This window comes from Parasteatoda tepidariorum, chromosome 1 (genome assembly GCF_982258835.1).
Source record: "Parasteatoda tepidariorum strain Cologne lab strain chromosome 1, Ptep-v5.0, whole genome shotgun sequence".
Lineage (NCBI taxonomy): Eukaryota > Metazoa > Arthropoda > Arachnida > Araneae > Theridiidae > Parasteatoda > Parasteatoda tepidariorum.
This window is the reverse complement of record NC_141755.1, coordinates 57,653,081-57,675,559: the sequence shown is the minus strand read 5'-3', so window position 1 is coordinate 57,675,559 and position 22,479 is coordinate 57,653,081. Positions and strand designations below refer to the sequence as shown.

Here is a 22,479-nt window from a genome sequence, read left to right as displayed (position 1 = left end):
AAAAACTCTTACGTTTCTTTTTAAAAAGGATTTTTTTTATATGTTCGACCATAAAATGCACAGAATGTTTTATTTTTTGAGGTTTGAGATTAAATTATAAATTATATAAATCGTTGTTGAAATTCTAATTGTTAAATTCTTAAGCTTAATCCACATTTTTCTCATTAAGTGATGATAACATATAATACGTAGACTCAACAAATATACAACATACAAATATATGATTTTGAATAGGAGGAGAAAACAAATTTTCATGTAGACAAAATATTTTAGAGATATTCGATAAATTCGCGATTTCAACAGGAAGAAAGCAATTTCTGATGCAGACAAGACAGTTAGTCTGTTACAGACAGATGGCAAGTAGGTGCTTTGTAAGAAGTAAAAACAACTGTTTGATACACGTAAGGCGTTCCGTAAAGAGATCCTTTTTAATATGCATTTTTAAAATTCCTATAAGAAATGAAAACAAAAAAGTATATACGTCAGAGGGAGCATACTAACATTTTACAGTGGGAAAAGTAAAAAGAATTCAGAAATCTGACAAATCACGGAACAGGAAGTTGAAATAAGCAAACCACAAGACAGGTTTGATTGCTGGAGGAAACAGCGAGGAATTGAAAGCCATTATATTAGAAGCATCTTCAAGTTTCAACCATCAATTAAACCTACTTTGTTGTTGTTAACATCTAGGTCGTCTACTGTAATTGATCAGGTTTCAATATCGTTTTTGTTTTCTTCTCGGTTATATATTGATTTGCGATTCCCAATGTGTATACTGTTTTGGCCTTTATAAGAAAACTTGTAACAGAAAGACGTTAATAGGTGCTTTTTAAAGAAGTGAAAATACCCTCTGATGCAGTTCTAATACACTGACTCTGTCTCACAGAGACATGAAATCTGTTTCTTTTACAGGAAGAGAAAATAACTTCTGTAACAAAACGGTCATAGCGTACTGTGGAAATTTCTCATCATCTGATATTATCTCACCCCATCCAACTTTTAAAAAACAAAAATTCAATCATGGCTTTAACCCCTTAACGATCGGTTAATTTTCAAGAAAACGGTCATAAAAGTGCCTATTTTGCCAACTACACGTATTTGATTAGTGCTGACATCTAGTTCAAAATAAACTAACTATCTACTATTACCATAAAAATATCCCGGTACTGCCATCTGGTGTGCAAAATGAGAAATAAAATGTTTTCCGGGCAAAAGAAATGAATTAGTTTTATTCTTATTTCCGCGTTACTACTGAACACTCCAGCCCGGAAATTTCACGGGAGAGAGAAATAGAGGGAGAAACTTCACCCCGTCATTTTCCCGGGAGCGAAAAGGAAGGGGTTAACGTTGAAAAAAGAAAAAAACTATTGGCATTCTTTTTTCGGAGACGTCGGCTCAATGTAAACAACAGTTAATTGTCTGATGGGGAAGTTTAAGATCTGCTACGAAAGTTATTTGTCATAGTCCACGGTAAATGCGAAATAATTTCTCCAAAATTAAAGAAAACGAATGAGACCGTCAAAAATGTGCTTTGCATATTTAATGGTTTCTAAAGTATTTGATTTCTCACTAAGTATGTCTGGATAGCATAAGTCTATATTTTAGCAAATGGGCAAGTTACGATTTACAGTTTCTTTTTATTTTTTCATCAAAATTAAAAATACTTTTTTAATTGCTGATTAAAATTAAAACACAAAACATTGAAAAACAAGTAGATATAAATGTAGATGTTATAATATTGGGAAATAGAGATTTCCAATCGATAAAAAAGACGGTATTTTACACTCGTTTGAATTAAAGTTTATGCCAATTTATGAGTTATTTTCGCGCCACTTGCTATTTTTTTATTATGATACATAAGTTCAAATTGTTAAGTAAGTAGTTTTCTGACTTTCAAAGTGTAAGATGAATTTTTTTAAAATTTCTTTTCTGAGAATATGGAATGACAGCAAACATGTAGTATTACAATGGTTCAAAATCACGGAAGTTATTCAAATATTCAATCTATTTTATTCAATATACCAGTTTAGATACTATCAAACTTTAGAAATGGTAAACTTCTCATAAAATGAGTAACATGTTCCTAAAGCTATGGTGTTTTCTGAAAACTTAATAAAAAGGAATAAAAAAAAACGAAACATTTAATGGCTTGACAGCAGTAGCTTGTTCCATTCTGGTAATGGTATGTTCCAGTAATACTATTAAATAGTAGGTGGTTGACTGTAGATACTTGCGGTTAAAGTCATAACTATTAACTGAAATGACCTGTTATAAAAGTAGCATAGAAATAGAAGACGAAGAAGAGTTTAACAAAGAAGTCAACTGTTGTTTCTTTAGTTAACTAAAACATTGTTTCAACTCAACTACAGACTGAAAAGAAATATATCTGATAAGATCATGATTAACTTTCAAGAAATTTCTTGTTGTCTTAAAAATTTCTCTTTACTTGATTTTTTCTTTTTCACATTTCTTTCTAAAATGTTAAATTATTCCAAATGTAAAATTTCCTTCATATTACTCTATTTATACTACTTAAATACACATATTTGCATCAACTTGTGGAAAAAGGTTTTTGTTAAACACGTTTGATGATAAATATTCCGTATTATGATGAAACTAATTTGTAACAATTCCATCGGTTTGGTTTTCTTTCCATTGATAAAATTAGTCTAATTCTATCAATTTTATCATTAATTTATTTTTTCTAAAACCGAAGGGCTTGGGACAATTTAGTGATGAGCAATATTTGTACGGCAGTAGAAATTTTTTACATGGAATTGTTCCTTATTATTATTTCCATAAAAGTACTGAACAAGTTTTTGGAATTTACACTAGATAGCAGCACAATAACATTTATCTTAGATGGAAATCATAGTTATTTTTTGCCAAATTAAGCTCTTAAAAGTCATCGCCTAGACAATTTGAAAATATGGTTTTAACTACGCCAAACCCTTTAGTTGTGTCAAACAGGCGTGAAATTGACTTAAATAGCTCGAAAACGCAAAATTTGAATATTGCAGTGCAAGTTAAGTTATTCTGAAATGCAAAATTTTCCTTATCCCCAATAGAAAAAAGAATTCCTAAACCATGTTTTTTCTTAAGATTTTTAGAAGCTTGAATCTGTAAATATTTTTTTCTTCCAGCAATAGCAATCTTCATTATTCTCCCTCTTTTTATATATAGAATTTTATTTCTTTTGCACCGAATGGCAATTTATACACCAGACTTAGACTTTCTCCAGTAAAAAGAAATATTAAAATTCCCTTTAGCACATAAAAAAAAATCTTTGCATATTTTTCTTGCTTACATTTATTTTAAAGAAATAGAAATTCCTCTTGAGTAAAAGTCTTTTCTTTATAAGTTTAGAAAAAAACGTTACAAGAAGAATAAAGAACATAGGTCAAAGATCAGGCATGAATTTTCTGCCAGTCGATGCACAAGAAAAGACCAAGCTTCTAGCCACATATGAATTTTTAATATTCATCGGAGTTTAGTTATTTATGTTGGTTCTGAAAAATATATAAATATTAAATTATTGATTAAAATTACATATTTAACATGCTAAACTATGAAGATTTCAATCTAGGTAAATCATTTGCCACTTAATGGAAATATATAATCAGCTCCTTTTAATGAGTTTATATTTTTGAAATAGCAATTATGCATGATTTTTAGTTTCTTTAAAATTTTTATGTTTTAAATTTTATTTATGAATTAATTTTTTATTTTAAGAAGTAATGGAGTTAATATGGCCCACAATACATATGAAAGTTGATTAGTATATAGCTTTTAATTTTACAAGTGGACCTATAATTTTTATACACACTGTCAAGTTGTAATAATCATACCGTAAATACCACCCTTAATTGCTAATTTCATATATCGTTTCACTTGCAAGAGGAAAAAATTGAAAGGTTGAGAATAACATTTATAGTTATTAACTAATGTGCCATGTTTCATTATTTAAACAAAAATAATAATCAAGTTTATATATAAAACGTACATGGCAGTATAAAAATTAAAGAACAATATTCAACAAAAATTATTTGATTGAGTAGTCTCCTTTCAACTATTAAAAAAAGTAATTGATCAAAATTTTTTTTTAATCAATTCCAAAATAGTTAGATTAAAGTTTGAAAAATGTAACTTGACTTTTTGCTTTATGAATTATGTCAGAAAAGTTAATAATTATTAACACAATATTTAAAATTGAATTGTTAATGATTTGTTACATCTTTAAAATTTGATGAAACTCAAGAAAGGTTTACCTTTGCAAAATGGCACACTTGAAGACCACTGTCCAGTATCCAGACATTGAATTGTGTCATTCCCTCTAAGACCATAGCCAACTGGACATGAAAACTTTGCTCTTGATCCGATTGTATTTCCAGTTACATTTATTGTAAGATTTTCCTTAGTTACGTTTGTTAAATCTGGACAACCTGTGACTGAAAGTTAAGAAAAAAAAGTTACTTTATTTACAAGGAAGAATCTATTCGTCCCAAAAATATTTGCAATGAAGCAAGAGTCTTTTTTAAAATAATATTTCAGACAAAAATAATATTGTCACTATGCATACTTTAAAATAGATTTCCAATTTAAATTTTTTTGCTATAAAATACAGTTAACTCTTAATTATCAACCGTATTTATTTCTTCCTTTTTTAAATAATCTGTAAATGGTGCAGAAATTTCGGCGAGGGTAACCTTATTAGATGGATTTAATGAATCCATTGAAATATCATAAGGTTTAAAATTCGAGGAAAGTCAGGAAAAACGAAAGGATAAGACAAAGAAGCCAGTAATCCATGGCACAGCTCAATCCACATTGCAGACATAATTTCTCACTATTTGAAGAGTGGGACAATGCATAACTTTGCTACAAAAATTATTGCAGAAACCTCAATTGCAAGTCATAAAAAGGTATTTAAAAGTGAAGGAAAAAACAGGGGGCACACATATACATTTATAAAAAAATGAACATATAAATTAAACATATAGGTACATCAGTTGTAAAAAAAATGAAATACTTAATTTGCGAAGAAAATTCGCATTTAAGTATGTTAAAAATTCTAAAGCCATAGATTATCAACATTAGCTTCACTCTTTCCCTTATGACTTTTTAGCCGCTTTCGATTTTGATTGGATGTCACCGATCACTAGGGTAAACTGTCGCCATTTTGTTGACTAGTTCGAATGGTAAAGTATTGCACTCGATCTGTTATTTCTATTTTCGCTTTTATTTTTATTTCATTTGTTTCATATTTTTAAACTTATGACAAGTTTTTGCTCATTTGGGTGTTCTAATAGGTCAAAATTAGGCTTTAAATTATGTCTCTTACCTGTTGGGAATAGCAGTAAAGAACGGCGGAAAATGTGGTTACATAGAATTGGAAGATATAAGTGAACTCCAAACGATACTAAGTACGATAAAATATAACATTATTTTGTTATGAGAAAATACTAAAAGAAATGGTCCCGTTTTATTTTTAATTGCTCATTGTTTTGTTTGCTTATGTGGAATTATGCCTTTTTAGTTTTAAAGAAATGTCTATATCGAAAATTTGAATTGCTATGTTGTATTTCATAAAAGAATAATGTGTGTATTTCAATAAACTAACGGTTATGGCAAATTTTTTCCTCATTTAAGATATCATAACCTATTTGAGATGTTATAATCATAATTAAGATATCATAAGGCGTGCCATAACTTGATCTCGTATTCAGGGCTTTAAGTAATTATTCTTCTGACGGAAAAAAATATTTTACTTCCTCCATATTCCTCCAAACAGAAATATACATCTAGAATTTCCTTATTTTTTCAGTAACTAATTAATATTTGTAAATAATTTTTATTTCATTTTATTTTTTGAAGTATGCCCTATCGAACTTAATTACTGAATTTTAAATTTTAAGATTGTAAATTCGATTCGAAATAGAAGTTTTGGAAAATCGTATAACCTTAAAATTTGAAATTTGTTAATTGAGTTCAATAGACCGCATTTCAATGAATAAAATGAAACAAAAATTACTCAAAAATATTTATTAATCACTGATAAAAATTAACTCTCCGTAGGTTAATAAGAAGGAAGTAAAATTATTTTTCTGTCAGTAGGGGATCGTTATTGTAAATAATAATCCATAAGAATCTAAAAAATTTCCCAGAAAATATTTTCGTATTTTTAAATATTTTTTTGGGTTACTTTATGGATTATCCAATGAATTAGCTTATCCACTTTTTCTCTCGTACTTCTCCTTTTATCCGAATATCAAAGAGCAAGTTCAGACGAATTATCAAAATTAAATTTGCTCAACTGCAATCAGTTATAAAACTGTTGCTACGAAACATTTGTTAGACGAAGTTATTCTGAGATACAATTGAAAAATATTATCCACATCTCATCTTTTGTGACGGCGGATGTCTTTTTTTTAAAAACTTGATCTGTTAGAGAAAGTCAACAATAATTAAAACTTGTTTATGTAATTCATAGTGTGGATTAGAAGAATCTAATGAAAAGTGGACTAAGTGAAAAATTAAAAGTTGAAATATCTGGAGGTATATTAATGCTTTCAAATCACAAAGATACACTTAGTCTGAATAAAGGTTGAGAACACGTGAATTGAAATTGGAATCTAAATCTCATAGGTTTCATCACAAGTTCAGAATAAAAAGATATCCAAATAAATACGAGCATGTGCTTAGCTTGCGTGGTTTTGATGTCCTTGTTATAGTTACCTTGACAAATTGGTTCATCCGCTGACCAGTTACCAGAGGGCAAGCAAGTTGCTTGATCCATTCCTATCAGTGTTTGTCCATCTCGACATGAAAAAACGACTTTGGTGTCCAGCTGTGTACTTGGATTGCTCACATGGAGACCAGGAGTTTGAGGAAATTCAGGGCAATGCACGGCTGAAATTTAAAGACAGAAATATTATAAAATAAATTAATTATTAATTAAAATAAATTATATTTTCTTACTGAAATATTATTACAGTTTTGATTTTTCAGAAAAGAAAATATAGAAACTAAAAAGAAAACTTTTTTTAAAATAAAACGTTGAATGAATTTCGGTAGAGTAAAATAAAAGAAGCAATTGAGAATGCTATAAATCTTAGCTTTAAATTACGGCATGACGAGGAATAGTGCTCAATCGCACCAGTGTAAAATTTCAAAAGAAGAAATAAATCAGCAAAATTATTAGAATTTGTTTACGGAAGGAAGCAGCAAAGGGAAAATTCTTGCTGGCAATCATCTAACAAAGTATTTAAATACTCACAAACCACTATTGCAAATCATTTTTCAATTGGCATTTCGAATTATATTGAAGAGCTGCATCCATTATCTACGGTTATCTTCGTATGGCAATAAATGTATTCTGTTGAATACTATGTGTATTATTGCGCCATTAACTTGTGACAGATCTTATATTGTCTGTATGAATATTAGTTTGTTTTATAATGATCTTATATGGTCAAGGTAATGGTGATGCTTATAAAGTACCCCTTTTCTTGTCCATCAAATCATCATTTCGAGGCCAAATGCAATCGCATATGTAAGTAGCGATGTTTATGTTGCTAATAAAGTATTTTCCCCTTTCACCATCCGATGATATTATACTTTATTCTGACTTTTTTGTAAAAATTATGTTTCCTAGAGGTACAGTTTTCAGACCTTTTTTTAATGTATTTAAAACCAAGGGCCCTGGCTGCGTAGAATTAGGGTGGTTTTGATAGGACACCCTATACAGGTATAACATTAAAATTTCACATCATCTTGGGACTTATCTATAATTTTAGGTTCAAGCACAAGTTGAAATGGTGAATTAGTATATTTTAGTTAAAAATGCATAGAACAGTACCAGCTACTACGATATCCACTGAGTGTCTATGGCCCATGGGAGTTATGCAAGTAAAGCGTCCCGAATCGTCCTTCTGGGCATGATAAATGGACAGTCGGTACTCCAGTTGAGGATCACGCCCTGCCTCGTTCGTCCACCCTGAAAGAAAAGGATAGACATTAAAGAAAGTAGAATTACGAATGTTTTTTTTTAAATATAAAGAAATACCACACAGTATTATCAATGTATAATAAAAAGCACTCCAGCAACAACCAATTGTTTGGCTGGAGGAAATGGTGGAGGTTAAGGCTCTTCAAGCTGGCCACAGTCTGGCAACGTGGTTTTCATTGAGCACAATTTCCCCCATCGTTTCCCACGCCAGCTGGTACTCACCAATCTGAAGTTGCGTAAGCTTCAAGCAACCATTGCAGTTTGAACTCCAATCCCTTACAATGACAGCTTAGAGACTTTATCCATAACATATGGAAAGTTTTCGTGAAACAGGTATTGGATCATAAATTAAAATCACACATGCGAAATATTTTTAAGGAATGCATTCCATGTTGCCAGGTTTGACCCTCAATCTCAACCCCTGGGTTTGGGTAATTTTAAAATCTTAAATTATAATCTCAATTTTTATTGCACGTCTGGATTTTCCAGAAAAATAACAAAATTTGAATTACACGTCTGTGCATTTTGGTTTGCAGGTAGTGCTGCAATTTATAAATGAAAACTGAACAAAAGTTATTTAAAATGACGAAATCGCAAAAACTACGTGGAAAGTTGAAAATAATGATCGTGTTTAATATGAAAAACTTAACAAATCACACCAAAGACTTTTCTCTAGACTGCAGACAAAGAATCACACCAAAGACTAAAAAAATGGTTTCGTTTCAGCTGAGCGTCGCGTGTGCAAGCGGCTGCATGTGTGTAAGGGTTGCATAAGCAGCTGAGCGTGGTGATAAAAACATCTTTTTTAGAAACGTGAGCCAATTTTTATTTTTGTAAAATAAAACTATTTTTATGAATTCACATTCTTTAACCGGAAATAATTAGAATTGAAGATAGTTACGAAAGACTACGAAACTATTGAACAACTATTCAAGACACTGTCTAAAATATTTCACAAAAAGAAAAAACAAAAAACTTCGTTAAATCTTTGTGCAAAAATAATGGCATAAAAATTTAACTGTAAATAATCGAATCATATAACCTGCAATGCATGAATTCCAAAATCTCTTACCATCTACAGCTTCTCATAATATGTACATACATTCTTGACTTAAGGCATTTTAATTAATTAATGTTTTCTATAAATAGCGTTAATAATATTGAATTGCAAGTCTTTGATACCAAAATTGTCTGGGTAAGCTAACGTCTTGAGAGTTTTCTCAAGTGGATTATCAACTAATTGGTTAGTTATGAAATTCCCCTCCCTAGCTGAGTTCTAATTAGGCGCAACGAAAACTGAACCATCATTGGTAATCAACTTGATTTCTCTGAAGACGGAGTAACCGAAAGTATTCTAGAAACTTAAATACATTTTTCACATTCGCAGACTTTGTACAAAAGTGTTAGAATAGTTATAGTTAGTTTACATATGTAATACTAAAGTTAGTTATTAGTCTAATAAGTTAGAAACTAAGTCTAATAAGTTAATAGTATAATAAGTTAGAAATGATCGAAGAAACATAATCTTCCATATTTCTGTGAAAAATATTATTTTTGGAAAAAATGTATAAAAATGAATTGATATAATTCTCATTTTAAATTAGTTTAGTTTTTTAAATATGTAGAGACCAAACAAAATTACATGATATAGTAACGGTTAAATTTGCTCCTCGAATTAAAAAAAAAAGGCGTCTTAGTTTAAAAACGGATGGATGTCACCACAACTTTCTTCTTGGGCTTCTCAGCAGTGTCAGGTGATTTAAAAAATCAATTAAAGAAAAACGTGAGGAAATAGAAATGTTCTTTAAGCTGTTTTATTCTGCTTAAGAAACCAGTCAATTTTTCTCCCTATGTTTCAGAATTAATTACAAAGCCTTTGAAAAAGTGGCTCCGTAGACTAGAAAAAATTTTCAAACTTTGTTTTATACAGCATGTCAGGCCATTCCACCTTTAAAGATATTTGAGCGTGTAAATGTTAATTTTGTTCGCAGACTGTACCACATTGTTTTTGCAAAATAGCATCTATTTTGAAATCATTTTTTGGAGTTTTTCACAGTTAACAGTGCCATCACCAATAATAAAAATTAAGCAAATTTTTATTATTGATGAAAGTAAATTTTTTGGTTATCTGACTCAAAATCTAATTCAATTTGGTTACCTAATTCAATGTTTCAAAACGTTGCAAACTGCACATTTTAATCTCCATTCATTTTTCTTTAATTGACTTTTAAGTTTTGGATAATTTTTAGCACACTCATGATATCATTACATGACATCTTACATGACATGCTAAACATGACAACAAATTAGGTACGCAAAAGAAGTTTTCAAAATACGTTATCAAGATTTCTTTTTCTGTTATTTTTGCTTCAGTTAAAAAAAACTACATTTGTAAGTAAAAATGCTTCAAAAATGCTTTATTGTTTTTTGAAATATCATAGAAATGCTCCACAAGTAGAATTAAACTATGTTATTCAAAGTTAAAATGCTTCAAAAATGCTTTGAAATATCACAGAAATGCTCCACAAGTAGAATTAAATTATGTTATTCAAAGCTAAAATATTTAAAAAAATACTTTTTTTCCTTCGAAAATATATATAGAAGTATATATTTTCGAATTATAGAAGTATGTCACTCGAAATATCATAGAAATGCTCCACAAGTAGAATTAAACTATGTTATTCAAAGTTAAAATGTTCCAATAATGCTTTATTTTTTTAAAATATCATAGAAATGCTCCACAAGTAGAATTAAACTATGTTATTCAAAGCTAAAATATACTTTTACTAAATACTAAAATACTTTTTTTTCCTTCGAAAAATTATAGAAGTATGTCACAAAAGGAATTAAACTATGCATAGCACTATGTATATATTATACACTATAGCATTATACACACTATAGAATAGCACTATGTATATATATATAGCACAATGTATTAAACCATGAATATATTATTTTTTGAGATAAAAATGCTATTATTACTCAAACACTAATGGGAATTTCAGTGCAGAAATTTTAGATTTTATTCCTTACCTTCTGGATATTTCCTGTAAGAGTGACTAACTTGCCAGTGTGGAATACCATACTTTCTGATCCATAAACATTCCAGGTGAAGAATAGTTCCAGGATAGACAATAAGTTTCCCCTCATTGCTTTGAGCTATAGGACCGAGTTGATGTCTAAACAGAATAGTTGGCGGCTTTTCCACTAAATATTCAAAGATAGTATCATTAGTTAAACTTTTGTAAGACCTCATGTATAATATATATTATTAAGAGTGATATTCTTACATTTGCAACGGTAATAGTTTATTTACTTACTCGTAATGAAACTTTTTAATGCAAATTTTTCTTTTAAATTTGTGTCCTTGAATTTTTCTAAATTCAGTGAAATAAAGAAATATGGATGCTCAGTTTTAAGTATTTCATCGAAAAGTCGACGTTAGTGAAGAACTTTGTGAAATAAAAAAATAAAAAAGATTTTGGAGATTAATTTTGTGATAAAATTAAGAATTTCTCATATCTGAGCAGACAGAACCACGCAGTTTTTTTATTCGATAAAAAGCCGTGAAAAACAAAAACTTATTGACGAAAAGAGAAAACTGTATGCCAATTTACTACAACCTTAAACTGGCATCAAATCGGATCTTTCAAATAAAAACATATTAAACTAGTTTAAATAATACTATTTTTCTAATTGATCCCTACATAAAATTTTTATGCAGATCGATAAAATATTCCAAAACCACAAGAAAAAATTATAATATTAAAGCAAATAGATTTTTTTATTAAAAAAAACGTCTGTTAATGAAAACATCTATTTTTATGTGTCTACTTCATTGATCAAACATTTGTTTTGATTTAAAAAATATTTTTCAAGGTATTTAATTTAATAATATTGTCCCAATTACACTGAAATTTTACAATTACTCCTTTATCTAAATCTTTTCATCCAATTATTTTTTAAGCCTTTTATTTACTCTTAATTACATGACAGTTTCTATGCATGATTTTCAAATGATTTTTTTAAATTTAAAAGTAAAGTATAATGAATATTATTTTTGTCTTTCTGAATTTTACTTCTTTTTTGGAAAAGAATTTTAACTTTTTATCTTCTTTTTAGCTATCAGGAGTCATTGAACCGTCTGTCTAGTTTTAAGTGTTCTGTGGGTGTAAACGCCTCTCTATGCTCTTTTTTTGAAAGAGTATGTCATTTGAAATCAACGTTTACGACTTTTTTCATGACACCGCGGATGGAAGGAGATAATTTCTTTTTATTCATTTGTTCTGAGGGTTCACTTAACAACTCTTATGCCTCAGTTTCTTAAACTTTCTACTTCTTAAAACTTAATTGAATATCGTCTGTTTGTTCTCGGAATTTTAATTTATTGGACCTTTTTACTTTCTGCGCCACTTCTTTTTCTAGCATCGACTCTTATGAGTGCTCTCTGACCTTCCCTCTTCCTTCTAAATGAAGATTTTGTTCTGTATCGAAGAATTTTCTTTCTTCTAGCATTCTTTTATATTTGTTGTTGTTATTGCCTTCCGCCATTAAGGCAGAGGGGGTGCGATTGTTCTTGTTTTCTAGTGGCGCCATCTATGGCCAATAATTCGACTTCGACCACACCCGTTTTATAGGGCGGACCCATTCACACATCCATTCATTTATCCACAGATCATAATTTTGACCTTAGGCCAGAGAACGATCAATCTCCATTTCAGTACCCCTAGAGATGTACATTTTCTATGGAAACATGGAGGACTTTGTGACCCGACAAATTTAACGTGCATCAGTCACCATTTACATCACGGAGAGTCTTCGGGCGGCTGGATTCGAACTCCTATTCTCACGATCGGGAATCCAGCTCCCTGCCATCCAGCTCCCAAACTATCCCGGCCCCTCCTTTATATTTAAAGTATTAATACTGAATCCTTTAATCTAAGTATTAATTTTTTTTCAAAAAATATATAAATGAGTAGCAATTGTTGCAGTAAGTTAAATGTTGATAATATCTATTTCTAAATTTGCATTTATTCAATCTTTCTCTTAATTTTCTACCATTTTATTACGCAAAACTGACACTTTTATGAAAATTTAAACTTTTCCCTTCTTCACCCATTTTTCTAAAAACCGACATAAATCGCTAATTAATTGTTTTGTGCTGTATTATGATATTTTCCTAATTTTTTTTGTGCTGTATCTATACGTAAGAAAATTTATGGAATGATTCTGCTACAAAATAGAATAAAAAGAATATTGTTGTGACCTAAAATGGTATAATTTGTATTCCAATATTTATTGTGAGTGATTTAATCAATTTTATTTAGTCACACAATTGGAAAGCTTTAATATTATCTTTCATTTAATGATTAAGGTTGGTCATTTTATCATAACTCATTAATTTATAATTTTTGTTAGTTGTTTCTACCTTATTATAAAATTCCGTGATATCAATTAATCCACTGTAAGCCCCGCATACTTTGACAGCTGAGCTTATTGTGTTATTGCGTTACACATATGTCATGTTCTACTGCATTTATTAAACGATTACGCTAGTCTGTATTTTATTATTTTTTTAGGTTCTGTTTTCGGCATTAATTTATTTGCTTACTTTTTTATTTTCAGATTGAATTTGTTCATCTCTTTCAATGACTGGCAACGACAATTAAACGTCGTAATATCAATCATATGCTTAATAATAAATAACGCTTTTATCGTGTAATCCCATTCCATGTTTTGGTGCTTGTGTAATTAATTTATGCTTTCATTCATTCATTCAAATATAAATATCTTCTATTTCGATACAAACTACTTCATCATCAAATAATGATTCTAATTATGTTTTAATTTTAAAAACTATAAGAGATATATATTTATATTAGGTAGGTAGGTTCAATTTTCAATTCACGTTTAATGCTGTTATAAAAACACTCATTCTCAGTACTATAGGTTGGTACGCTAAATAGGCTTTTACCTTCGCCATCTTGGATATTAAGTTATATATTTGATTTTCATTTCCAAGATATTTTTTTGTTTTGTTGATAATTTAGTATCTTCAGTAGTATATCTTTAAAAAAAGTGGTAAATAAAGAGATCGTGTTATAAGATAAAATGTAATAACTCTAGATAGTTTTTAAAACTCTTAGGGATGTTTCCTCAAAACTATAGAACCTGTAAAAACTTCATAAAATTTAATTTTATTACCGTTTAAATTGATTTGGATTCTGTTAAAAAATTAGTAAAATGTAAATTGCAGAAAAACAAAGATATTTACCTAAAATTTCAAAATATAAAAATCTATATCTATTTAACTACTTATTAAAAACAGCCGATTACAGATCTTAATTGGTATAATTTCGTCAAAAAAATTAAAAGAGAACATAAATACTGCACAGTTTATATCTCAAAGTGTGGTGGGGGGTGACGGCTTTGTATTTTACATCTATCGAAAGATCTGCTGATAAAAGTAAATATCCTTATCGGTTTTATTTTATTTAATAACCGTCGTTGAACAGAACTCGATTTCGGGTTTACGGCTACTAACGTTCAACTCCGTAGCCTTGTCCTTTTGAACCAATCCAGAACACAAAGGAATTCCTGGATCAAATATTGGGAGAAATTTGTCTACGTGGAGGAATTTTCAATTTAACTAACCCGCATTTGTGTGACACGGAGAAGAAAACCTCGAAAACCTCCCACGGTTAGCCTGACGGCAAGGGAATTCTAACCTATGATTCGCCTTCCACTGAGGATATTTTGCGTCAGCACTGTGGTTAGTGCGAGCTGGGTGCGGAATTCATATCGACCAGTCATCGCTGGGATTCCAACTCGTTTCACCTCATAGGAAGGCGAACTCTGTATTCCCTGAGCCGACACGGCTCCATCCTTATCAGTTTGTGAATATTAAATAAAGAGTTTCCCATTTCATCTGAAACCTTCCGACAGTTGAGTTCGATCGGCTCCCTGACAATGTGACCCCCTGACTTAAGAGCCCCCTGACAATGTGACATAGAATCGGATTCTAGGAAAATGCATAACTTTAAAATTGTCCGAAACTATAATACAGTCAAATTCCGCTATAGTGAACACGGTTTATAGTGAACTCCCGGATATAGTGAACGAAATGTTCGGTCCCGAGCCTTGCTATACACGTATAATGCTAGTTTTTGCGGATATAGTGAACTAAAAAAAGTGAGGAAGTTGGATATTATGAACTTTTTTCTGTCTTCGACTGATTTTTTAAAAATAATTTTGAAATGTCTGCTTCCCAATAAATACTTATACTGATATTTGAAACCATCTATTAAGCATTTTTTCTTGTTTGCCTCTTTTATCTCACTTTTACATCCCTAAACAAAGGCCCACCCAGGTAGATGTATGGACAAATTATCCCTGCATCAGTCAAAGATTACAAATTTTTTTTTTGTACACAAGACGAAGAGTAATAAAAAATAAAAGCAAGTTGACACATTTTTTGCAACTACGTATTATTTTTCAGTCATTATTGGTCATTTATTTAAATAATGTATAATAAAAAGGAGTTCGGAATCTTTAGTTAAAATTGTTTGCGGAGAGGATATAGTGAACTCCCGGTTATAGTGAACCGAAATTTCGGTCCCTTGAAGGTACACTATAGCGGGGTTTGACTGTAGATATTTTTAAAAATTCTAACTACTGAGAAATTCCAACAACTCAAAATCTTTATTATTTATTTAATTTTTCTGTATTTAGGTTTACCAACATTTCGGTATAAATCCGCGTTTTGAAGAGTTTCTCTGAAAAAAGGTTGATGAAAAATTAATTAGAGATAGAAAAATATAAAAATAAAGAGAAGGAAAACACGGTTTTCAAGTAGTAGTTGGAAGAGGAGAAAATGATTTTTTCTTAATAGGTATTTCTTTGTCCCTCCTCACTAAAAAAAAAAAAAAATAAAGTAAAAAAAAAGGGGAAAAAACGCGTGTGGAATTTTAGTAGGTGATATAAGTTAATTGTGAAAATCTCACGACGCATTTCGTTTCAGCTGTGACAAAAATGAAATTATTTTCTCTTTTTAAATCTACTTGAAGAACGCGGTAATTAAAAATTTGTAGTTAATTTAATTTTTCTTTCTTTTTAGTTTTGTGTCTGTTAGATTGTTTATGCTGGAAAATAGTCAAAATTTCTCTTGACACTAAACTTTGCCAATAGAATTGAAGAAACAAGTGTAATCCATTCCGAAAACATAGTTTCAGTTGAAAACTGAGCATTCTATCTAGTCGAAAAACAGTCAAAATGTTTATTAACTATAAATTCTATTTGGTTATTAAATGACAATAAATTCTTTTTCTAAGGAAATAATTAAAGCATGCATTGTCCTCTCGTATACACGTGCTCTGCGATGAGTAAAAGAGTATGGTTAAAACTACCAGAATATGGTAACGTTTCAAGTGTTTCTGGCTCTATGGGAACATCAAAATCTGAGTAATTTTCACCGAAGTGATTTTGTATCAATTTTGGTAAAATTAACAATGAAATATGGTTTTATAATATGTGATAAAGTTTGGTAAACGTGGTAAAATTTGGTAATTTTATCATGATATCTTAGAGGGAAAAGGATTGATTCTGCTAAATTTGCATCTCAGTATTGTAATTTTTGTGAAGTAATAAGATTTATAAGTTTGAAAACCATATTTTCCGGTAAACAGTTACCATATGAACGGAAAAAATTATAAATGAAAGAATTAATACAGCATATATTGCTTTTATTAACTAGAATTATGGTTTTTTGTACCGGAAAAGTCATTACCAAACAGTACGGTAATTTTACCAGAATTTTTTTTTCCGTGTAGCTTGTTGAAAAGTAGCCAAGATTTTACCCTCTTGCATACGACCATGCGATTGTAAGTCAATAAACACGTGAAAAATAAAATGTATGCAATAAGCAACAAATAGCTAATAATGGATAAGATAAATGAATGTCATAAAAATAACATCGCGTTTTGAAAAGTGAACACTTTGACATTAGCGCCACACTAAACATCATCCATGAAAATAAGAACAGAATTTTTTTAAAAGCTGAACCAGTTACTATTCATTTAAATGTTATTAAAAGTAACGAAACAAAGGAGGTAACCTATCATCCAAAAATGAAATAGAAAATTTTTTAATCTTTGAAAGTTCATCCCATCATCAAGAGTTGTGGGTCTCTTTATTCAGTCTTCCACTGATAATAGGCAATTAACTTTTCCCAAAAGGAACTCTTTCACAAAAGAATTCGACATTTTAACTATCTTTATTTTTTTTTTATCGGCTAAAAGTGATTTTCTGAAGAATGGAATGGAATAGTTTCGGCTACTCTTTGATAGTTCATTTTAGTGCCATTTTCGTTAATGAAGGTAATTTAAGCGTGTGTCTTCTGCAGTTCCAGACGATCTGACTCAAATGTACTTAAAATATTAGTTTTCTTTTTATCAAAATATCCTTTAGTTTTTGTTCTAAGATTAGATTTCTATAATAAAATTGTTCCTTTTTTCTTTTTAAGATGATTAACTATTAATTTAGAGATTATACTGCATTTTATTTTATAAGTGATACTCTTTTTATGTATGGAAATGCTGGCTGACACTTTTTCATGCGTGATAGTTAAATCATTCGAGAAAAATCTTTTGATCTTTAATTTTGCTGTTTTTTAAATGTATTACTGATTTTATCCAAAATTGAAAAATCATAATTAACGAAGAGAAAAATTGAAACGACTGGAAATTAATTTAAATATTTACAATCAAAGGAGCATAAGCCATGGTGCCTCAAGAGCTAGAGCATTTCTCTCACTGAGGTGGCACAGGTTCGAATCCCTGCGGTGACTTGCTGATACGAATTCTGCTTCCGGTTCACACCGAACACAGAGCTTACGTAAAATATCCTCAGTGGTATAAGGATCATGGGTTAGAACTCTCTTGATACCGTGGATGGGTTTCTTTGTTTTCTTCGCCATGTAACGCAAATGTGGATTAGTTCCTTCAAAAATTCCTCCGCGAGAGCTAGTTTGTCTCGATACTTGATCCAGGTGTTCCCTTGCTTTCTGCGTTGGGTCCAAACATACAGACTACGGAGTGAACATTAATAATTGTAAACTCAGAATCGGGTGGGATGCTTAATGCCGGATAGTAAAATAAAATATAATCCTAGTGAAACGAATTATTTAATCACCAACTAGTTTTCGTTTAATATTGTAACTCTAATATAATTAAATAGTAGTATTAAACAGTTGTATAAAGATATCGTGCCATAGAGATGTCTATGGTAGCCTCACTTCACTTACATGTCTACTGAAAATTTACCAATGATCAATTAGAATACTATTAACCAATAGCGACTAATGGGAATACGCTTCATTCCAATGTTAAATAGCATAACCATCTGGTTGCCACTAACAACCACAATATTAAAGCAATTGATTGAATGATAATCGTCACGTGATATAATTTAGCATCTGGCTTGGGTATCTCCATATTCTAATTTAATTATGCTTATTAATTTACACAGGTTAGATAATACATTAGAAGCATATTTTAATTTCAATAATATTTAATAAGCTGTTGAGGCAGCCAAGGCCTGCAAAGGGCTGTTGCGCTCCTGAAGAAGAATATTTAATAATTTTTTAACCGTCGTTAAACAGCAGACGCAATTCGGAGTTCACTATTACTGATGTTCAACTCTTGCAATGGGGTAATTTTCTAAACCTTGTAACTTGAAGCACAATCCAGAAGACAAGAGAACTCCTAAATTAAATATGGGGAGAAATTTGCCTTCGTGGAGGACTTTTTGATGGAACTAACCCACATTTGTGTCACACGGAGAAGAAAATTACAAAAACCTCCCACGGTTAGTTAGGCGACAAGAGGACTCTAACCCATTCATTTTGAGTTATGAACTACGGATGCCCCTTTTTTTTGTCTGCCGGCATTTATGGCATGTTGCTGATTTTGTGAAAGATGATTTTGATGTGTGTGACACGTTTTCCCAACTCAAGTAGTTAATTAATAATAGCGGGAGTATTTTATTGGTTTCGTTAAGTTTCAAGTGCAAGTAATTTTATAGCTAAAGTGGAATTTTTTTCGAACCTTGTACAATAGCTAACATAATTTTTTGTGTTCGTGCACAGAGAATTTTTTTTTTGGTAAAATTACCGTACTGTATGGGGATGACATTTATGACCAAAAAAATAATGTTGGTAATAAAAACAAAACTAAACGATATTTGAACCATTAATTTCGACATTTTCGCTCTCATACGATAACGGTTAACCGAAAATTCTGATTTTCGAAATTGTAGTTTTTATTATCACGCATTTAGTAGAAAATACAAAACTAAAAAGTGAATTTAACTGAACAAATAGTTTGTATGCCATGCCCTTTGACATATCATGAGGAAATTTCCAAATTTTACCTCATTTTCCAAATTGTATCGCTTATTAAAAAATTATATTTTATTGTAAATTTTAATAAAATCATTACCAAAGCTCTTCGGTAAAAATTACAGAGATTTTTGGTGATCCCATAAAGCCTGAAACATGGTAAGAATTACCAAGAACAAGCCTTGGCAATTTTCTTGCAGCTTGAGTTTGCCAAACTGGTTCTTTTTACCCTATATAAAATGTATCACTTTAAAAAAAGAGCAAGAGCTATCATAAGCAATGTTCTCATTAGTGCACTCACAAGCATAATCATTCTCTTGAGAGAGTCCATAACAGGAGGGTTTGACACCATCCCAATCTCCATGGATACATCTTCTTCTGACACTGCCTATCAAGCTGTACTTTCCAATGTCCTTGCAACGAAAAACAAGCTCTGTATGGGGAGGATGTTCAGTCTCTTCATCCTCAATCAGTTCATCACCCAAGAAGGCAACAAGGTTTGGTTCCGTATTAAGGAAGACACATGATTTGTTACGGCGATCCTCGTCTGGGGGAGGCTCCGGCTCATTTTCTGCAAGGAAGACATTTGCTATTTGATGTTTTATATTAAGGTAACAAAATAATCAATGAGTTATTCCACAGAGTAGGGAAAATATCATTATACTACATATTTTTTTTGATGAATTTTTAGCTATTTGCATTAGAATTAAGATATTTCAGACATAGATAAATATTTACAAAGAAATTTTTGGTGAATATATTAATTATTTTTTTAATGAATTTTTAACAGGACATTTCAGATATAGATAAATATTTACAAATTAATTTTTTGGTGAATATATGCATTAATTTCATGCGTCCCGGATGGGATAAAACTATAGAATCGACACAATAGTCTTTGAAATATTATATACCCTCTGATTGAGCTGCCATCCATGGCACAATATATATCATTCGTTTTTCAATTTCTCTCTTCATTTCAAAATGATGGGTGTTTAAAATTTTCGAACAAAATTGCGTGGCAAGATTTTTATAATTTGTTCTTGATATGTTTCTCTTATTTTAGTTAAAAAACTTGGGGTGATATAAAGATAAGCAACGCTTTTAAAATTGCGTGAAACCGCCCTTTCAGGGAAAAATAGCACGATTTCCTTGCTAACTAGTTGATGCGTTTGTGTATTGTGGTGCCATCTAGTCGAAACTTTGGAAATGTATTAAGTAGATATTTATGAGGAAGCAATAATAAGGATACACATTTCAAAAAATTATTCAGAATAGAAAAATGGAGCCAAATGCCAGCAACCACTTTTGGGGAAGCATTTGTTCGCAATGTAGTAAAATATTACTGATATTTTTGAGAAAGTTTGTTACTAGCTTTTAAAGAAATATTCTAAATATTTTATTTGATCATAAAGTATTCAGAATTGATAGTTTAAGGAGATTAGACAAAATACAAAATATCCATTTCCTGCTTCGTATGTAAATCCACTATAAACAATAACTGCGCGTGATATAATAATTTCTCACAGTTACAGAAAGCATAAAACTCCTTTCTTAAAAAAATGAAATAAAATGCATTGAAAAGTTTAACAAAAGTAAACTTACGAATTTTTATTATAAAATATGTGAAAATATATTATTTTACCTACCACATTTGTATGCACCACCAACCCAATTGCCATCTTCGCAAACGATTTTCCACGTAGTTTTCTCCCCATAGATCCCTCTTATGCAATTGAAACGAACTTCTGTGTTGTGAGAATACCATCGAGTTTGACCATTTGGCTCTTCTAAGTTATCTGGCACATCAGAGAGTGCTTTGGGCGTTCCTGAACTTCTACCTCCTTTATGTGTAGGGTAGAGTAAAGTATTCTGTTGTCGTTCTGGTGGTCCACATGGGCGAAACTCTGAGTTCATATCTATTGAACCTTCAATAATACTGTTTGGTGGAATTCGATATCGAATATCAGTTTCTTGCACGTCGTCTGCTAGGGAAAAAAAGCAAGTAAATTTAATTTTTTTTATCATTTGATGTAAAGGAATGAGGCATTATTTTCTACCAAAATTAAGCAATAATCTGAAAATGCTTTAACAGTTAGAGTAAAATACTTTTGATATAATATACGCTATGTAAAACTTGAAGCAAAACTGTTTTTTATAGATAATATTTCACTGAATTAGAATATTTTTTTACACATATGTTGTTGAAAACGATTTTTTAAAATTTTAATTGATATAAGCTATACCTTTCTTTAAAATCATGGTTCAATAGCTATGAAACAGCTATATGCGTTGACCATATAACTATATACCCCATAATTCTAATACTACAAACGATTTACCTCATGAAATGTAGATTAATAAGCAACTTGTTGCTAGTGAAAAAGTATTCTTGATATGCAGGATGTTCCGAAGGACCACACTTAATTACTTTTAGAATCTTTGTCATAAAGGAAGTGAAAAAGCATACTTAATGGGGGTCAAAAAATAGATATTTAAGTGAGGAAAAAAAAACGCGATCAGAGGGAAAATAATTATTATAAACGAGTGATTATTTTGCAGTAAAATTAAATTTTGATTAAATAAGGCTATAAGCTATCGGTAGTTAAAGCTATTATCTTTTTAATAAACGATACAATTCTTAATGGTGATTCTGTGAGAAAATTCTTTTTTCACACTCACCTTATGAACCGTTTGGAGTAGAATATTATAATATCCTTGTATTTTAAACTATTAGTGGGCCAAATTTCATTGTATTCGGGTAACAGATAGTACGGAATAAACACTCAGACAGTTTAGTTCATAGATTAAGAGGAAACGTTTAAAAAAACTTTTTCAAACTATTATTTATTTATGTTCACGTTATACTTATATTTTCCTCATTTTCCTATTTTTCTTAGGTATAAATAAAGGAAATTTAAAAACACACATGTTTTTAGTTCGTATTTTATAACTTGAATGTTTACTCTCAGCCTAATGACACTCATTCGAGTTTAGTTATTTAATCTGAGATTAGTTTCAAATTAAGTTGAATAACAATGTTTTGAACGTAACATTTAGAATTGAACTATAA

At 30.4% G+C, this 22,479-nt stretch overlaps 1 protein-coding gene across 3 annotated transcripts in view; it reads right to left on the bottom strand.

Annotated features, from left to right (window-relative positions):
- The window catches only part of LOC107441765 (sushi, von Willebrand factor type A, EGF and pentraxin domain-containing protein 1), a 432,093-nt gene that overhangs the window by 3,796 nt on the left and 405,818 nt on the right, over nucleotides 1-22,479 (bottom strand). For 2 of the 3 annotated variants that reach the window (XM_016055134.5, XM_071179755.2), the window contains 6 exons: nucleotides 21,056-21,394; nucleotides 19,708-19,977; nucleotides 11,045-11,218; nucleotides 7,859-7,996; nucleotides 6,736-6,909; nucleotides 4,269-4,448 (listed from right to left, as the gene is read on the bottom strand). In XM_016055134.5, coding sequence (XP_015910620.3) covers nucleotides 4,269-4,448; nucleotides 6,736-6,909; nucleotides 7,859-7,996; nucleotides 11,045-11,218; nucleotides 19,708-19,977; nucleotides 21,056-21,394 — 1,275 coding nt within the window. The remainder of the gene's footprint in view (nucleotides 1-4,268; nucleotides 4,449-6,735; nucleotides 6,910-7,858; nucleotides 7,997-11,044; nucleotides 11,219-19,707; nucleotides 19,978-21,055; nucleotides 21,395-22,479) is intronic. The other variant, XM_087165022.1, reaches the window with a different exon arrangement.